The sequence below is a fragment of the Schistocerca cancellata genome, chromosome 1, assembly GCF_023864275.1.
Source record: "Schistocerca cancellata isolate TAMUIC-IGC-003103 chromosome 1, iqSchCanc2.1, whole genome shotgun sequence".
Lineage (NCBI taxonomy): Eukaryota > Metazoa > Arthropoda > Insecta > Orthoptera > Acrididae > Schistocerca > Schistocerca cancellata.
The window spans coordinates 685,930,965-685,951,810 of record NC_064626.1 but is presented as its reverse complement, the minus strand read 5'-3'; the positions used below and the strand labels follow the sequence as shown (position 1 = coordinate 685,951,810).

The 20,846-nt window shown below is 36.0% G+C and overlaps 1 protein-coding gene across 6 annotated transcripts in view; it reads right to left on the bottom strand.

The window, feature by feature from the left end:
* The window catches only part of LOC126184325 (sodium/potassium-transporting ATPase subunit alpha), a 669,161-nt gene that overhangs the window by 58,567 nt on the left and 589,748 nt on the right, over positions 1-20,846 (bottom strand). For all 6 annotated transcript variants that reach the window (XM_049926734.1, XM_049926727.1, XM_049926720.1 and 3 more), the window contains 4 exons: positions 13,018-13,270; positions 12,500-12,721; positions 11,613-11,858; positions 1,716-1,827 (listed from right to left, as the gene is read on the bottom strand). In XM_049926734.1, the coding sequence (XP_049782691.1) occupies positions 1,716-1,827; positions 11,613-11,858; positions 12,500-12,721; positions 13,018-13,270 (833 nt within the window). The remainder of the gene's footprint in view (positions 1-1,715; positions 1,828-11,612; positions 11,859-12,499; positions 12,722-13,017; positions 13,271-20,846) is intronic.

Genomic DNA, 20,846 nt, shown 5'->3' with positions numbered 1-20,846 from the left:
TGTGGAAATAGTGTGATCTAATGAATGCAGCAACAATGTGGTATGGTGGAAGCAGCAACAATTGTCTATAATAGTCTAATGATTAGTGAAGAAGTCGTCATTGCAGGTGTCTGTATGTTAACTTACGAATTTTTCACTCAGGCCATACTTGTGTTTCTTTCATCATACTGCAAAGATCATAATTTGTCGGTGCAAAAATTCCACATGTATACAAATGTAAACTGTGTGAACTGAAGGAATATACCTGGGATACTTTCGAACTGTGTCTCACAGAAATTATGAATTGAAAGATAAATATTAAGAAGACTAGCTGAATGTAAAAATTCCTCCCCCCCCCCCCCCCCCCCCGCCCATAAAAAAAATAAAAAAAAACACACATAAATAGGACTCTTGGCTGTCATGATAAAACAAAACATGGTCAGCCAGTTTTTAGTGTTAAAGAAGAAGAGGACTTACTGATGTACTGACGGTACTTCTCGACTGAGCAAACTGGGGATTTCCACTTTTTGTCATGGATATCCGAGATATAACACAGGTATCTCTTTGGATTCCTGTTCCAAGAAAACAGTTAAACACTATGTGGGTAAAATACCTATGAAAAGCCACATACAGCTATTTCTTACATTCCTTCATAGAAATGAGTCTCATTTTGTGTGGCCTGTAATTGATGATATACACACAATAGAGGGTTCAGATGTAAAATTTTGCCAACCAAATAGTTGGAAGAAAGAGGGATTTTCCTATTGAAATTGACTTATTGGGGTTCAATATACAGTGAACACATTTTTTGTGCGTGTTTATTTGGAATTTCATAAAGCATATTTTGATAACATAGTTCTGTCCTTAAATTTTCTCTGTATCTTCCTCTGAGATTACTATTAAAATTTAATAATTATGTTAAATTTCTTTTCCATTTATTTATAAAGGTTTGAGAACAATAAAAAATCACCCTAGTCATAAACAATCCACAATTATCACATAACAGATAATCAGTCATATCCACCCCCTGGCATGGTAAAGTTGACATAAGCAGGGTGTTTTTTTTTTTTTATTTCTGATTTTTTTACAGCAAATAGTAACAAAGAGCAAAACTTCTATTACTACTGCTCAATACCCTTGCTCTGAAAGAAAAACTAATATATCAGTTTTATTTGTTTCAGAAGTATTTATGCTTGAAGTCCAAAATATGTCAGTCTCAACCCTTATGTCAGTACCAACCCAGACTCTTCAAATCTTAAATTTCATTTGTGAATACTTGGTTAAGATGAAGGTTGGATGTTCGGAAAGTGTTCCACAAACAAATACATGCTGATATATTCACTGTTTCTTAGATATAAACAAACAACGTAACCTGTGTCAAGTGACTTCACACTAGTGAAGTCCACTACTGACTAACACTATGTTAAGCAAAACAAAAGTCTAAGGATAGGTGGTGACAATTGACTTACCTTGTAGCTTAGAACCAGATTTGAAGGGACTTCACTACTTTAATATATCTCCAAAAAATTACTCAAACATACAGCATACCATATAACTTAAGTAATTTGAAACACAGATAAATACATCTGAATGAAATGCTAAAGTAATAAAGACACTGAAAGAGAATGAAATGGCAAAAACAGTAGTGAATCCGTATGCAATAACACAGTTTTTCAATACTTGGGCCCTAAACAAAAAAATACAGATTTGTAGTGCTTAATTACAATTATATTAACCTTTTCAAGATTGGTACTCCATCCTGACCGGGCTTGAATTCAGCTCTGTTACAAAGTGTTGCTATTCTGGCCAATGCCTTAAATCCTGGGCTTGTTCGATCATACTGCACACCTGAAATAAATTATTCAATAAGCTTATAGATGCACTACCTGCACATACTACTAAAGAGTACAAAAAAACAACAACATGATTTTCAGAGACACAGGCTTTTTAGTTTCAAGTAAGTTACAGGCTTCTAATATGTCCTGTTGCGTAATAATGGAGAATGTCTGACAATTCACAGTGTAAGAATAACAACAAAAGTACAGATCATATTTTGTATTACTTCATTTTAAATACCACTGCAACACACAAGTTACTCATACTGTTCAACAGGTATTTATATATAATGGCACTAATTAAACTCTTCGCAAAAATGAAGCTAACAGTATTTCCATTTTCCTATGTAGAGTTATCCATTGCAGAACAATTTAAATATTTAAGTAAATTAGAATTTGAAGAGCATGTACTATTCATCACTCACATCACATAATACGAAGTGAAACAAAGAGGTACCCGAGGCACTGCATGACGCTTAGCAGTACAGTACACTCACAGTTCTGTATAAATGCTTCATTACTATCTCACAAATTAAGCAGATAGACCATGTGAGAAATGAAGCAGCACTACAAAGAATATGTGAGGAAAGAGAAAAAGTGATAGGTTAATAGGACATCTGCATCAGCAGCCGATAAGAGTTAAGTTTTTGCTAGAAGAAGCACCTAAATGGAAAAATGGTAAGGGTAGATAAAGATTAGAACAACATTAAAAAAGATGGATGATATTAGGTGAAGTACTTATGAGTGATGAAAACAGAGGTCAGCATTAAACCAGTGGAAAGACTGAGGCTTTAAACAATGCCTCACAAATTAAAGCACAAATCATTTTTTTCTCTTTTAGTATATGTGTAAGTAACACATTTTGTGCAGAATTGTATTCAAATCAGACCCAATGACAACATATACATTGCAGAAATAGTGTACACATAGCATATATGAAATGCTACTAATAACAAATGATAAACCTGTTACTTTATTTGTTACTTGCATACTAACAATGTAAGAAATTATTGTACTGGATTTTCCTGATTTCCATAAATTTTGTCCTCATTATAAGTACAAAATCCCGAAAATACATCTGACGACCATCCTCACTATAATTAGTTCCTAATTATGATCTGTGAAAACCAGCAAGGGAAAAAATCTGAAACTATTTCTTTACTTTGTCATATTAACATGAGAGTTAACTTCAGCAAATAGATTACTATGGAACTGGAGACTGAGGATCAAACTTCATGTCTCAATCAGCAGTGCTCTTTATCATTCAGCCACCTCAAACTCTAATCAATGTTCCCAGACAATATGAAAATGTTTTCTGATGAAGTATTTCCACTATGAAGGCTCAGTTCTGACTATCTTACTGGAATTTCTTTTCAGCATCTCCTGCTCTCAGCATAATTTAATCTCACTGCTGAAATTCTGCTTCTTTTGAGTCCATACTTTAGGTGCTGTATTTTCTCTTCAAGACAATGAGGGGTCTTCCTGGAACTAGCTTAAATTTAATGTTAATAATTCCTCTCTTCTCACTACACTACTAATATTTGAAATAGGGTAGGCATGAAACTTAATCCACCATTTTCTGGCATTATATGCTGCCAGCATTTCACACCCCCTATTACCATGGCACTAACAAGCTAACAAGCACTTAAGCACTGTCACTAAATCCACTGTCTGTTGCTCAAACTGCACATGTTAATCATCCCTGTCATTAACAGAACCCCCAAATCATATCAAGTAGGTACACACTGACACTTCTACCAATGTATACATTGACATTAGAACTAGTCTGTAATAACTGGAAGATAACTGCATGAATATGCAATGAATTAGTATAAAAACTGATAAACTGTATGATTTGATCCATATCTTCAATTCTTCCTCTCACACGTGCAATGAAAAATTTTTTGGATCGACTGCACCAAGGTTAATTAAAAGTTCACCAAGGTTACATTGGCATTTAACCTTTGTCAACATAAAATTCGAATGCACCAGCCTTGGTTAAAGTTAAACGAGGCAACTGGGAATTGTTAAAATAAGTTAAATAAATTTAAGATGGCAGCACCTTTTGATATTTTAGATGGCATAGAAGATAAAAAATTTTACATCTTTACCACATAAAGTGTTACCACAACCATATTAGTATACTTGTGGAAAGGGGGAAATTCTTTCGATGATTATGAGGACAGGAAATTTGGAGAGAGATTTCGACTTTCAAAAGAAACAGTGTGGTGATTATTACGTCAAATCAACGAGAGGGTGGAATTTCCTACTTATCAGAATAACCCTGTCTCACCCATAAACAGACTTTTAATAACATTAAGGGCATGGTTGTTGGTGATAGTGCTAATGTACACAGAACAATGGAACAAAGAATTATCAATGATGTATGGGGAATCACGGCAGCAATGTCTCCACAATACATTAAGTTGCCTTTTCAAGCAGAATTACACTCCATGATAGATGGTTTCAGTGTACTGGAAGGATTTCCTGAAGTCACAGGTACAGTGGATTTCAGTGCTATCGCACAATCATGATCTATCAAAAGCGAGTCATTTTGTTAGAATCTGTCAACGCTAAATATCAAAAAATATTTGTAGATTCCATCTTTACACGGTATATAGCGATTCAGAGAATTTCCTACTCTGTTGAAGCTGTAGTTTCATTGATAGTACCATGAGCTGTGAAGTGAAGGGTACCAGGTTCACATCCTCCTCCTTCCAAATATTTTTTCACCTTTTGTTTTCTGAATGGTTCTGGGTCTTTCTTCTTAATCTAATAGAAGTATTACAAGCAGTAGTCAATGTTATTTACTATAAATAATGTATTTGCTGTATTTTCTGGAATGTTACCCCAGTGGCCCGAAATCTTAATGTGACTGTCGGTCTATATTAGAAAGTAAACAGAAGTTATTTCTCGGTTTAATGGACTGCCTCACATTTTTATCTTGTCAGCAAATACCTTTTTCAGTGATGACATGCAGCATTGAAAAAAATTCCTCTTCCATTCAAATGAAATTATGAAACAAATCATGATCTTGAAACCTATGTGATGAAGTGCATTACTTCAGTCAATGCAACAACAGGAATATGGATATTATGCACACGCAAACTGACATTAGACACTAGAGTTTAACTATAATTCAATTTAAAACTGAAAATGGGATGAAGACTGAATTGAGTTGACAAATAACTTTCACCAGTGTGTATCTCAGATCACTGCACGCTACTATTCTGTGTTCAAACCATCGGCGATTTCTAAATCTTCTTAACAATACATCATAGAATTATCGCGTTACAGGTGACCAGCTCTACAAGGAAATCAGTTTCAAATTTTAAGAAATCAGGCCTCCTTCCCTTGTTCTCCATAGTGCCATAAGAATACCCACGTTTCACTGACATACTGAAAAGTGCCTGTAAGTACCACATACAGCAATTATTGTTAACTGTGCATGTATAATGGGCACTTTTCCTTTGTAAGATACAGAGTTAACCACAGTCACCTGGTTAGCTGAACACATTTTACTAACCAGCATTTAATGTTGGTGCAGTGCAGAGAGAACTAAGTTGTGACTAAGCTTTAATCATGGTCACAAGACCTTGTGTTCCTTATTCATGTGAATGACCTCTCAACGTTCAGCAAGCAGAACTAGTACTTTTTGCAGACGACGCAAGTTTTATAACAAATCCCATTCCAGAAAAAGCAGCTGAAGATATAGTTAAGGATGTCTTTCATAGAATTATTAAATGGTTCTCAGAAAATGGACTCGCCCTTAATTTTGAAAAAACTCACTATATCCAGTTCAGTACACCGAGTAGTCATACCGAGAGTTTATGTAGCATATGAACAGGGTAGATTTCTCCAAATTTTTGGGTGTTCACATTGATGACAACTTGAACTGGAAGAAGCATATTACTGAGCTTCTCAAACAATTAAGTTCAGCTTCTTTCGCTCTTCATATAGTCACTAGTCTTGGTAATAAACAAATCAGCCTCCTAAAGTACTTTGCATATTCCCACTCAATAATGTCTAATGGAATATATTTCTGGGGTGAAATAACTCTTAGACAAAGTATTGATTGCACAAAAGAGAACAGGGAGAAGAATCTGTGGTGTTCACCCAAGGATATCATGTAGGCACCTACTCAAGGAGTTAGGCATTTTAAGTACACCATCAGAGTACATATATTCGCTAATGAAATTCGTTATAAATAATCCATCTCAATTTGCGGAGAACAGTGATGTTCATATGTACAACACTAGAGGGAAAAATGAGCTTTGCTATCTGTTATTGAAGCCGTCAGTTGCTCAAAAAAGGAGTACATTATTCAGCAACAAAAATCTTTGATCATTTGCTCAACAATATAGTGTGTCTAGCAGGTAGCAGATCAAGTTTTAAATCTAGCTTAAAATCATATCTTTTGGACAACTCCTTCTATTCCATGGACAAGTTTCTGTTTCAGGAAAAAAAAAATTGTACCTCTAAATGTAGTTGCATGTGTAGAACAAAAAATTTCAGTAATATTAATATTAGCACTATTTATGTGTGTATATCTTGTAATCTGACTTGTTCCTAACCATATTGGTGAAATAATCACAAAAGTGATCTAAGGAACATCACATACAGGGTGTATACGTGGACAAGGAAAAAAAATTCCCGGATTTCTCACCGATTTCCCAGTTAAAAATACACTTTCTCCCAGGTGGAAACATTGTTTTTCCCTGTTAATTGACAGTATACTTTATCTTGGAACTGTATAATTTATCAATCCTTTGAATGGTTATGGTTCTATACATGCGCGTAGAATTTCCTGGCGCTTTAGAAAATGAAACACCTTTTGGAAAGATGTTTGATGTGCAGTAACATGTACGCTGCATATTTTCGTATTATGAAAGTATAAATTCGAATACCACCAAACACCGCATGTTACTTTCCGAAGCATTGAAATCGAAATTGCGATGCGTATTTGTAAGCCAGTCATAGTTCATGTCACGTCATCTCGCCCGCCAATAACAGCATATATTCAGAGCTTCGGCCACGTGGTGTAGTCAGCCAATAGCAACATCACTATTAAGTATTGTGAACACACGAACAGGAAAAGTTGATGGTTTAAATTAATATATATAATGTTGCTACAAGAAAAACAAAGCTTTCACATATAAAATTGATCTCTAAGGCCAATACGCTGCAAGAGAAGCTAAGATTTCACATATAATGTTGGGCTTTTATGCACATATTACATTTTAAGATATATCACACAAATGTACCAGTAATTTTTTTAATAATGACATAAAAGTGTGATCTTCTGGGCTACAAATTCTTCTAAGTAGCTCATCATCAAAGAGCTGATTTTTAAATGAGTCCCAGATTCCCAGTGAAGTAGACATCGACCTTATATTAAGCTATTCAAGGTTGTTTCAGGATGTAAATTTCCTTGGGTACCAGTACTTTGTTTTCTCATGTCTGGTTCTTTGTTATGGCATAATGCCATACATTCTAGGAGATGAAAACGTACACTTGAAATGCTCCGAACAGTTGAAACTAGCCAATAGTTTGAAATTAAACCCTTTGTTTCAAATATAGACTGCCTCAGCGGAAAAGATTAATAAAAGAAAATTTCTTCAGCAAACCGATAAAAATAACTTCATTGTTCTGCATGGCAATTAATGCTTGACTGTCAGAAAGCTGGAAATAAAATCTGAAACTAATAACGTATTTTAGCCATCCGTAATTATGTGAATGTAATTTTGTCATATGATGACATGATGGAGACCATGGCTGTTGTTTGAAGACAAATGTTGATGGTGTTAGGACAGCAACCAGCCACAAATTTACTTTCGGTTCCTTTATTCAAAGGCTACCATTACTGGTTTCGAATCGCTGTGATTCATCCTCAGACGGTTTACATGCTTTCTTTATGACATGTGGTGTGTTTTTTATACATTAATTGTCCTAAAATATAAGTAATACATAATTATAAACACGCCACACACAGATGGTTGCGTTACCGATTTTCGTTGCATGTGATTTAGGTGAAATGTCGCTTTCGAGTGTTTGTTTTCATAAACTTCGTCCAGCAGATATAAATGCATTCCCACTGCATTCTTATTGTTGCACACATAAATTGTTCTCACTGAACGCTTAAGATTTTTCACTGAGATGATTTCTACCACACACCACATGTTTTGATACATACAAAGAGCATACAAACATATGAGTATCACACATCATCGTCAAATGTTACGATATATCATAGCATCTGTGTTTATAATTATGTATTATTTATATTTTAGGACAATTAATCTATAAAAAACACACCACATGTCATAAAGAAAGCATGTTAACCGTCTGAGGATGAATCACAACGATTCGAAGCCGGTAACGGTAGCCTTTGAATAAAGGAACTTAAAAGTAAATTTGTGGCTGGTTACTGTCCTAACACCATCAACATTATGTGAATGTATTTTAATTCACATGACTGCTACCGGCCAAAGAAATCAATTTTGTTTTCATTTGACGTGAGTGCAGTAGACAAAGAGGAAACAGCAAAATCACTAAATGTAAACACGGGTCACATGGAGACTACCCGCTTCCCTATTATAACTCAGACTGCTCTGTGCATCAGACCAGTATCTACGATATTTCCAAACCGGGGCAATAGAAGATAGTGGCATCCCTCGAGCATCTGAGATAGGACGTAGAAAATTTAAAAAATCGAATTTTGAAAAATACGTTCATTTTGCAGTGCACATCTTTCTGAAGACTCTGATACATAAAACATACGTGTCCAAGGATATTTAAGACATGTTATCTGACCTTAAGTGTGCCAAAGTGCAGCGCCACACCTCTTCACACAGCATTCTTCTATTGCACTTCACGGTATTTCAGTCTGTGGAATTGAAACGTGTATATTTTGTACTGGATGCCATCAAACAATGTTCAGGACAGCGGAAATTAAAATGTCCTATGGTGCCTCTCCTGCTATCAGTCAGCCGGTTTGACATCCTGCCCCTCTTTTTTTTTTCTTTTTTTTTTTTAAGAAAAAAAAAAAAACTCTTCAGAAAATTTGCACTCTTTATTCCCTATTAGCTAACAACTTGCTGCTTTGTGCGACATAAAATTAAGTATAGGATACATAAAGCCAGTAAAGAGAAGAGACAAGCAAGACATTACGCATTTCTTCAATCCTTAGCTCCTAGATTTTTTTCCTGCCTAATCTTGCTACAGCTTTACATGGCATGCTTTCCTTTCTGTGAAAGGATCTGTTACCTCATCAAAGTTCGTCAAACGTTTTGCTACATGAAAAATCGAAATGTCGTCGTCTAATACTGAAAAAGCTGTAATTACAAATAGGACCAAAACTGGTGTGGTTTCTTGACCTGATTACCTATATTTTATCACTGTCTGCGAGATAAAACAAAATAGGGCTTTATAATACTGCAGCAATTGTAACACACGACAAATAAACGAGACCGTTTTGGCAGAAATGGTTGTTTTTATAACACGGCAGATTATAATTCACAAAGTACCAATATCAAATGCCTATTATACCTACTACAAGCAAAAAGCTTTACGTTAGGAAATAGTTTTACACTTCATTCATACGATCCAGTTTCTCAAGCATGAGATCGAAAATTAGTAGTGCGAAATTTTTATAGAAATTTGGAATCGTCTTATTCTTCCGTAATTTGTGTGATGTCCCCGTTTCTTCTCCTTCCTCGTTCTAACAAACAATGTTGTTATCACTAATTCTGTATCTATTCCTGCCAATGTCAAAGCTTATTCGCCGGTTAACTTCACTAACTCTGCCAGAATCACCAGTTTAGTTATCCCGCAATTATTCTCCGGTTAGGCATTGTTACGTGTTCGTACAACGCGTTTTCCGTGCTACTTCCAGAATAGACCTTAAAGCGGCTGCTAGCCGGTGACTGTAGAATTGGCCCTTGCTAGTATTGCGATCTGGACAAAAATTTTCTGTCAAAATTTCATTTTCTTGGATACATTGAGAAGATAATACGTAATCTTTTTTACCTGTTATTCCTGTTAGTCGTTTATTCGCACTCTGGTAGTCTGAATCTATGGATTTCGCTGGTAATCTTAACAACGCTCATCATTTGCAAACCCTATCAACCACATGATCAGACAGTGGTTGGCTTTCTTTCGTTCGGCTATACTCTGCTCAGCTCGTATAGCCCCCTTTGTCTGCAGGAAAGTTTATTTCTAGATGTGACGAGGATTCCACTGACAGAGACATCACGTACACTATGCACACATTCACAAATCAACTTATGATTCATTCAGAAATCAACTCAGAATGTGTTCAACAATGTTCACAAACCGACAGGGACACGTTTCAAAGTCATACGAATAATCGATAGACCAACGTATGGTGGATGCTATGCGCTTTGTGAAACAAGTTTTATATGAATTTGCCCCCCCTCCCCCGCACTCCTAGACCCAGGGCTGCTGAGCAATCTGGCAGCTTGGGTGCACCAGTAAAATTTTTCCCAGTAGCACCTAGCTGCTTTTTTTGCTGTAGCCAGAAGCGGAAGAAGGTACTACTCAACTGCGCATGCGCATGATCCCACTCGTAACTGCTAAAACAAATCTAATGTTAACAGTTGTGACGTCATGCTCATCAGAGGCAATTTGTTGTTACGAAGCATTGCATAGTCTTCCTAAAGCATTTGACACATTTTGCTGCTGCCAGCCACTTGTATGAGCACTGTGTTCTGTTGCTGTATATGGCGCATTTCGTTTGCAATTTAAGTTTTATTTTAGTTTTTTCTCTCGTTCATGTTTTATGGCTGCAGTATTATTCTGCAGTAGCGGGATACAGTAATATCCTTTGTTAGAGTATTAGTTCTTACCAGTCAAAGTAACAAAAATTTAACTGAGAACAAAAACAATGAAAAAATTCCCGGATTTCAAGAAAATCCCCGGGTTTTTCCCGGTTTTCTCCCGGATGAAAAAATTCCCAGTTTTTTCCTGGATCTCCCGGTTGTCCCGGGTCGTAGACACCCTGACATAACTAAACTAAACTGACATCAATATTCCCCCAATTTGTTTAATTATCAAATTGGGTGAAAAGAAAAATAATGTCAAGAAAAATATTAGATCAGAGAAACACACTGTTCATCAGCAGAAAAATGCTGCTGATTCCCAAAATATATAACCATTAATTGGAAATTAAAAAAGTTGAAGTTTTTGTGAAAGAAAACATTCCAGTCAAAAAGCTTTTTTGTAATAGTCATTTTCAATGATCGGAATCCACTCAGTAACGATTGGAGTCCCTAATGGAAGTCTCTTACGAAACTAGCTTGCATCCAAATATCTAAAAAACTTTAATACAAAATACAAATTTTATTATAGGCTCATCTGTCTGATTGAATATGACTTCATCCTTAAAAGACAGAGATGACACGGAATTGAAATTCCTGAAAAGCTTAGTGAAGTTAATGAGAGGAAACTGAATCCAAAGTAACTAGACAATATTTTTATAAAACACACGCAGATCATGGGAAAGTGAAACGTAAAAATAGAATGAAGTATATTTTGAAAAATGTAAACAGTACACAAGACCAATCAGAAAGATAAACAAAACTGCATATTTTTTGGGAAGAAAATTGTATTGTTTGTCTCACAGTTCCTGTAAAACTGAGTATTTCAAAGCATTCATATGAAAAATGTGCTTTGTAATTCGAAAAAATATGAAATTTATTAAATTTCACAGAACTAACATACATTTCCATCAACTTGTGTAATGTAGGATCAGTAATTTCAAAATTATAGTTAACAAACCTGACTGGTCTTCTGTAGTATCAGCCTCAATTATCTGGTTATCAAACCACATATGGGCAACAGTCATACGATTCTGAGTCAAGGTTCCAGTCTTGTCTGAGCATATGGTTGAGGTGGAACCAAGAGTTTCTACAGCTTCCAAGTTCTTCACCAAGCAGTTCTTTGAGGCCATCCTCTTTGCTGTCAGCGTCAGACACACTGTCACAGTGGCCAGCAGGCCCTCAGGTACATTAGCTACAATGATACCTAACAAGAAAAAACGGTTAGTCATTACATTTTGCATATTTCTATCAGTTAAATATGTCAATACTTTACAGTAAACCAAATTCATTCATTCATTCTCTCTCTCTCTCTCTCTCTCTCTCTCTCTCTCTCTCTCTCTCTAGGTATGTCTATGCAAGTGAGCTCAAATGCACAATTTTCAAAGCTGACCAACAATGTTACAAATTTTCACTGATTTTCTCCTTTGTAAATAACTATATGATAAACACAACTAATTTTTAAATGACTTCTCTACCAAGTAAAGCTGATTTGATTTTTACTTCATTACTATCCTCTTCACAGTCACATTAAATGACTGAAAATGATCAAAAGTCTCTTTTGCAAGTTACTGAGTCACATCTTCAATAAACTACAATCTACTACTATGATCTGCAGGTGACTAATGAACCTCCTTACAACATAATGAAAGTCTTATTTCCTACGCACGTAACAGTAGTCAGTGTGCTAAAAAATTTCGTCACAGTAGTAGTTTTGCACCATGATTTTTTTCTATGTAGCTATCACAGTCTTATTCTTCTCAGACCAATATAAAAATAAAATAAACATTTACACACGACATTCATACTACTTTACGATAAACATAAAAAAATATATAATAAACATACCAATAAGAAATATGACAGCGTCGAGCCAATGATAACCAAGGATGAAAGCTATGACGAAAAAGGTAACGCCAAGAAAAACAGCAACTCCAGTGATTAAATGGATGAAGTGGTGAATTTCCTTAGCAATAGGCGTTTCACCAGTATCCAATCCCGACGCCAAACCAGCAATTCGCCCCATTACTGTATTGTCACCACAGCTTATTACTACTCCTTTGGCAGTACCTTTGAAAATAAAGAAATCTGTTATAGTTCTATCAAATTATTTTTACAACTTTCATGAACTAAATAATTTAAATGTTGTACATCATGGCAGAAAGATAATTTCCTTCCATACCTTATGGAGAAATTTAAATGAAGTCACATCCTATTTCCCTGTCAACTGAAACTACATTGCCAACCAAAAATTTTGTACATATAATAATTTCATACATCCCCAGCTGTGAGCACTAGGAAACAGTACATATTTAAAGTAAACGAATTCTCACAACAGGAACAAATCTTTACAATTAATTATATACCTTCAACAGCATTTGTAGAGAAGAATGCAAGATTCTTTGTCTCGAGGGGATTTTCATGTGTAAATTCTGGGCTGCGGCTCTGTGGTTCCGACTCTCCTGTCAGTGAAGAGTTATCAACCTTAAACCCTCGAGATTCAATAATCCTAATATCTGCTGGAATGCGATCACCAAACTTCACTTCAACCACATCACCTAGCACAATGTCTTCAGCTCGAAGTGTCAGTTTTTCACCTCCACGGAGAACCGTTGCGAACTGAAAATGTCATTAAGAACATGTCAATTTTTTCAGTAAAACTAAACTCTATATCTAGAGTGCTGTTTGACACAAAAGTGTGTCTGTGCAATCTGCCAACACGTTTTAATTCCTTCCATCACCATAAATAGGCTTACAAAATGCATCTACAGTATTGAGCTTAATCTGATTTTATAAAATCAACAATTCAGAGTTCTAATTTATATCCTGGTTATTTCTAAATGGAACATGAGCAAATATATGCTAATATACTGCATTAAAATTAATTACATTTCTCATTTTGTGAACATTACTTGCCTAAATTTTGTCCAACATTTTACTGTTAAGCTCAGCATATAAATTTACCTTCATGGTTTTTTTCATGGTAAAATGCCGTACATTGTTCCTAAGGATTTCGGCATCATAATGCCAGGTTGCAAAGGTTCACAAACGAAAATCTGCTGACATATAAGCATTACAGAGCTTGTGAATACTTACAATTAAATATCAAAAACCAAGTCCTGCACAGGTTACAACACACTGCTAAATATTTTGGAAATTCTTGTTGATTGTACAAGTGGGTGCATCAGTAAAGCAATTATTCATTTCAGGAAACAGCACTTTGTTTTAGTAATCCCTCAAATAAATGTTATGAGCAAACTGCAGTAGGTACAAGAAACACATTTTGATTTTTTTTTTCTTTCTATCACATTCCTACAGGAGATAGTCTGGGTCAAAACTACATGGAAACCAACACCTGTTGAGACACTGATCAATCTGTCCTCTCATTCCCATCTGTCTGTTATGTAGAGGTAGGCACTACAAGCAGTGCTACATATAGTTGCCACACATCCTACCACACCCTTCAACCATTCTTCGCAGTACATATATCTTGCGCCATTCAGATTACGTCACACGCATTGATTCTGTAATGTCTGTACAATGTAACCAACTCACTTTTCATGAAACATTGCAGCAAAATACCGTCAAATGATCTGTAGAAAATGGGGTGGTGCCCTGTTGTACATAAGCCACAGTCAATGTCTTCCTGCACGGGTAACATTCTCCAGTAGCGCTGGTAGTTCATCGTGCAATGAACTGCAACATTAAGATGACTGAATGCTATACATTATGCATTATCAGAAAATTGCCCACATCTCTACAGGCATTGGTTTCTGAACTTTTATTTACAAGGACTTTTCTTCTAGTTTTGACCAATAGTACCTCCTGCAGGAAGACATGATTTTTTTAAAAAAAAAAAAAAAAAAAAAAAAAAAAAAGGAGCATTAAGTCCAGAGATGGTTTGCCTTAAATTGTTTTTGGTAACGGATATGTTCCTCCTGCAGGTTTGCAGTCAGAATGTTATTCATATGAATCAACTCGTAATGCAAAGTACATTAGCCACAAGTAGTGAAACACTTCACAGAAAAAATATATATTTCTATACATCCTGAGAAAAAAGGATCAAAATCACAATGCCAAATGGTATACAGAGTGAATATAAGCTACCTATAAGCTGCTATCATTGTACAGCTTCTAATTCAGATGGCAAAGTGCTGTACAGCTTAATGTTGCTAACTGACAGCATTCACAGACAGTGGCCTTTTTCACTGAAATAAAATACAGTGCAGACAAAACAATAAGAGTGACTTTTTAATGCACACTAAATAACAAAATCAATGCTACAATGCAAATGCATGGAAGTTCAGCTACAATATATTTAAAAAATGGATAACATTCCCATTAGTATGGGAGTTTTGCAGTACATCTGCCTAACAAGCATGAGCTTTTTGCAAACCACAACAACCATGCCTTATGCAGAAGTATCTTACCCTCTTACAAACTGAATAAGCATCTCTGCTAGTGAAAATATTCTTTATATTATTACTGCTGTATTTGTAGGCCTAACTGAATACAACTAAGAATTAGTACAGAAGAAAGTTTAATTATAAAACACTTAAATTGTATTTGAAAATGCAACAATACTGGATAGCAACATGGAGCAGTAAGTATATTTAGACCTCTATTATAACAGTACCAGTGGTGGTTTAATGTACTGCATATATGAGTTATAACATTAAAATGTGTATATTTGGTATCTGTTATTGTGGACATGTCCAAAAAGAACAGACAAATTCTGGTCCATCACAAATATTCAACTGGCCAACTGATAGAATTCAATGCCCACTGCCATCTAATATCTTTAATTCCATTGTGTCATGATTAAAAGAGTTGTCAGAATCAATAAATCTTCCATTTGACTGACTCTGACACATACAGCCTACTTCTGGGACAATATTTTAGTTGTCTACATTTTGGATACCTTCTGTTATATGACATGTTAGAAGTTTTGCTGCTGTCCTTTTTATCTGCGCAATATGTAAATTACTATTAACACCTAATAAATCACACACATTTGTCAAGAACACTTTCTTACACTGAATCTGAGAAGACTCTGCAAATATCTTGGGATCACACAGTGATACACTGATAGTGATGTTGCTGCAAGCCTCAGGGAAAATACGGGCACTGATAACATATTTCTTTAATAATGTTTTGTCATAGTAGATCACTGTATGTTTGTGGAGCTTAGTCACTAAACAATTAAGTTCTTCATACAACAGAAGTCACTTAAATTCATATAAAAAACTATAATTAAACTTTTAGCTGTCTGTTACATGAAGAAATTTTTAGCTGTCGGTTACATGAAGTAGTAGTTTTTCACAAAACTGAAAACATATCTTTAACTGGAATGCAACACACATTGTATGTTTTTTGGTTGGTTGGTTGGTTGGTAGGTAATGGGGACAGGGTAAAGGAACCAAACACAGTCATCAGTTCCCATTGATCCGAGAAGTAGAGACATCTACAAGGAAAGTTTTCTGATGAAGTTGAGAGATACAAAGGGCATTCAAAAAGTTTTGCACAGTCGTCTCTAATTTTTTTTATTTTTTGCAGGAGGAGAACAAAATTTTTTGTGAACACACTTGCAACATTTAGCTATAAGTTAGTATATAAAAGTATTTTCTTTTATTTACAGGTGATCCATACTGGACTGTGAAGTAGATGTCAGGTTGCTACAACGGTCAGTGATGGAGTTCCTCTTCAAGACTGGCAATGACTCTGCCACATCGATTCACAGGAAGTTGCTCCCAGTTTACGGGGAGGACACAGTGGATCACAGCAGTATCCAGCGATGGTTGCAGAGGTTTAAAGAAGCACAGCATGAACAGCAGGCTGAAAGGTGATGGCCTCCTTCTTCTGGGATCAGTTTGGTGTCATTTTCATTGACTTTTTGGCACCTGGCTCCAAACTTAACTAGGACCATTACTGTTTGTCATCGGACAATCTGCGACATGCCATCAAAACCAACAGACCACAGCTTCAGGGTCACATCATCAGACTACACCATGACAATGCCAAACCCCATACAGCCCTGATGACGGAGGAGAAAATCAGGAAAATGGATTGGAAAATTGTTCCCCATCCTCCTTACAATCCAGACTTGGCTCGGACTGGTTTTTATCTCTTTGGTCATCTGAAGACCCACCTGTGCGGTAAAACATTTGATAATGAGAAAGACCGTATTTCCTGTGTCAAGCGATGGTGTAAAAGTCAACCCCCACAATTTTACCAAAGTGCATTTCCATCATGGAATGAACGTTGGGCCAGATCTGTCACAGCTGATGGGGGCTACATTGAGTATGCACAATGTATAGCTAAATGTTCCAAATATTCACAAAAAATTTCATTCTCCTCCTGCAAAAAATAAAAAAATTAGAGACGTCTGTGCAAAACTTTTTGAATGCCCTTTGTACATAACAGTAAAACAAGAAGGCTAAAAGTGCAATGGACATCTTTTGGACGGTCAGCAACAAAAGCAAGATGAAAGAAATATGGAAATCAGCAGGTGGGAACACACTGTTTGCTGTACTATTTAATCCCACTATTAAACACGGTTTTGGCCACGACATACACGATTGTAATTTTTAAAATGTGTTTCTTATTGTTGTGAACATTGTTTCAGGAAAGATTACCATCATCACAACAAATATCAATTAAAAAGATACACTCCAAATTCTTTATCTGAATTAGCACCCAGTTTTGCAGCAACAGATAGTTTCATCAACAGGCAATGAAGGTAAGTCACATGTGTCAGCAAGAATACCTATTTGTTACAATCGGACACCATTTGCATCTTCTGATGGGGCCAATCATTCTACTCACAAATTACAGAAACTAGGTAAGTGGATTCTCTACTAAAATGTAAAACAGGTTATAGTAATGTGCGTGGATTTAAAGACAATGACATAATCTGCAGTGAAACCATGAGGTACCAAATATGTCATAACTTACTATTTTCCACTTATTGTAAAATGCAATATGAAATGTAATATAGATGATGATGATGATGATGATGATGATGATGATGATGATGACAGAAGGAAAGAAGTTTAGATTTGCCATACCGATGGTGATGAGGCCATTAACGGGAAAACAACGAAGATTAGGGTTTAACACCCCATCAACAAAATTATTAGAGATGGAGCTTAAACCTGCTGTGGAAAAAGCAATTACGCATTTACTTTTCAGCGGAGCCATCTTAATCTAAGTACTTGCTTTACGCAATTTGGGAAAACTTAAGATTCATGAAATGTATTCACAGTTGCAAATATGGAGAATCATCTGCTGTATAATGAAATGATGAAAATGAAAATTTGCAATGGAGTAGGAAAAGACATTGCTACTTACAGTAAAGAACACACATTAAGCTGCGGGCAGGCACAATTAAAAGACACTTACATAGAGCTTTCAGCCACAGCCTTCATCAGCAAACACACACACACACACACACACACACACACACACACACACACACCATTCATATACACAAGCAAGCACCCCTCATCCACACACCACTGCCACCTCCAGAATCTCAGGTCTTAATGCCCCGTAAGTAGCATTCTATCTTTTCCTACATTGCTGACATTCCTACCTGGAGTTTCCACTGTTTGATTTTACAATAATGCTATCTGAACATGACTCACAGCCAGACCCAACTTTCCATCTGTCGTCAACTCTACGCCTACAACCTGCACTCGTGCATTCGTTATCTATATTCCTGTACAGGGAAGACATTTTAATTAAAAGTCACTTGCATGTCCAAAGGAATAAGCACTGTGGATACATTTCATGTATTTCATGATAGCTGTAGTTACTGTGGTGTCTGTTCCTGTGGTCATGCATGACTGAAGGAACACTGTGTTGTTCAGAAGTATGAAGTATTTCTGAACAACACAGGCACTGCAATATAGTATTAAATTAAAATGGCTAGACAGGAATTTAAAATGCCATCCTCCCCAATGTAATTCTAGCATGCGATTACGAGTCACCTTGTTTGATGAGGTCATTGTAGATTGTGCATATGTTGCGTCCATGAAAGAAAACTTTATAAACATGAAAATTTCAATTATTTAAATAAAAGTACAAACATAGTAGGTGCGCAACAGAAACTGCAGCATTATGTTGTATCTTAAGTGCAAAATAAAAATCCACATGAAAATGCCAGCACATGGTAGGTAAAAAAAGAAACAAACAAACAAAGGAGAACAAATGCTGCATACAATAGGACCAAAAAACCACAGAATGGAGAACAGTCTCCAAACAAAGGAAAATATCAAGAAGAAATTAGTAAAAAATGAGAATGTAAAGTGCACGATACTTTGAGCGAACAATAAAACAGTAAATGGAAGTGGGAGTGGAGGGGAGGAGGGGGGGGGGGAGCAGGAGGAGAAGAGGAGGAGTTAAATTTAAACAGTAAATTACAAATGAAAAGGTGAACAATAAAACTTTGAGTAAAACTGTGAAGAATTTAAGAAAATTGCCAGGCTCAAGGAAGTGGTAAAAGCAAAAGAAGTTCATGTAATTACATACTTCACTTTTCACTGATTACAAATGCAGAATAAGTTTCTACTAAGAAAACGAAAGTTGCAAAAGGGCACATTGAAAAAAATACCAAAAATATTTCAGTTAAAGATAATACTTTCATTTTCAAAAATTAATGAATTTATAACCCACTCCTGTCCCTGCATTGGGAGCTGTGCTGCAGCTGAAGAATGTGCAATAACTTTAACATTATCTCTTCAGTTGTTGTTGTTGTGGTTTCAGTCCTGAGACTGGTTTGATGCAGCTCTCCATGCTACTCTATCCTGTGCAAGCTTCTTCATCTCCCAGTACCTACTGCAACCCACATCCTTCTGAGTCTGCTTGGTGTATTCATCTCTTGGTCTCCCTCTACGATTTTTACCCTCCACGCTGCCCTCCAATACTAAATTGGTGATCCCTTGATGCCTCAGAACATGTCCTACCAACCGATTCCTTCTTCTAGTCAAGTTGTGCCACAAACTTCTCTTCTCTCCAATTCTATTCAATACCTCCTCATTAGTTATGTGATCTACCCATCTAATCTTCAGCATTCTTCTGTAGCACCATATTTCGAAAGCTTCTATTCTCTTCTTGTCTAAACTATTTATTGTCCATGTTTCGCTTCCGACTTCCTGACACTTAAATCTATACTCAATGTTAACAAATTTCTCTCCTTCAGAAACACTTTCCTTGCCATTGCCAGTCTACATTTTATATCCTCCCTACTTCGACCATCATCAGTTATTTTGCTCCCCAAATAGCAAAACTCCTTTACTACTTTAAGTGTCTCATTTCCTAATCTAATACTCTCAGCATCACCTGACTTATTTCGACTACATTCCACTATCCTCGTTTTGCTTTTGTTGATGTTCATCTTATATCCTCCTTTCAAGACACTATCCATTCCATATCTCTTCAGTACATTACAAAAATTATCGAACAATGATGTGTGACACACACACACACACACACACACACACACACACACACACACACACACACACAAAATAATATTGTGTATGTAACTGATACACATTACTCTTAAGGATTTTGTAAAAGCTATATTGTATGGCCTTTGCAGCAGAGTTCAAAGTATGATTGCGTCATCAATATCACTGTAGAATATAAAATGCCTCATCAACTGTCACCAATGATTGCAGAACATATTGAGAACTGATTAACCTCAGCAAATATTCAACCAAGGTGTGTTAGCAAATGCTGTTCCAGATAGTCACCAAACTTTGCCTTTTACTACAGAATTAGAATTGAGGGTGTCGGACTTTGAATTCATTCTTTCTTCACATTTTTCTGGTTAATAGTAAAAATATTCATTATCATATTCACTTGCAACTTTCTGATTGCAGTCAATGATGTGCTGCATAATTTATTTCTTAAAGTTTCCATACAATATTTTAGGCCCTGAAGTCTGGTGTGTTCTTTAGGCCGAAGATTAGTGTGATGCAGCTCTCCATGCTAGTCTCTCCATCTCTGTGTAACTACTGCAACATCTCTCCTTAATGTACATCTACATCAAGCTGTGCTCTACCTCTACCATTTTTAGCCCCCACACTTCCATTCATTTCCAAAGTAGTTATTCTTTGATGCTTCAGGATGTCTTATATCAACCTTTTACCCACATTTCAATTCAACACCTCTTCACATTTCAATTCAA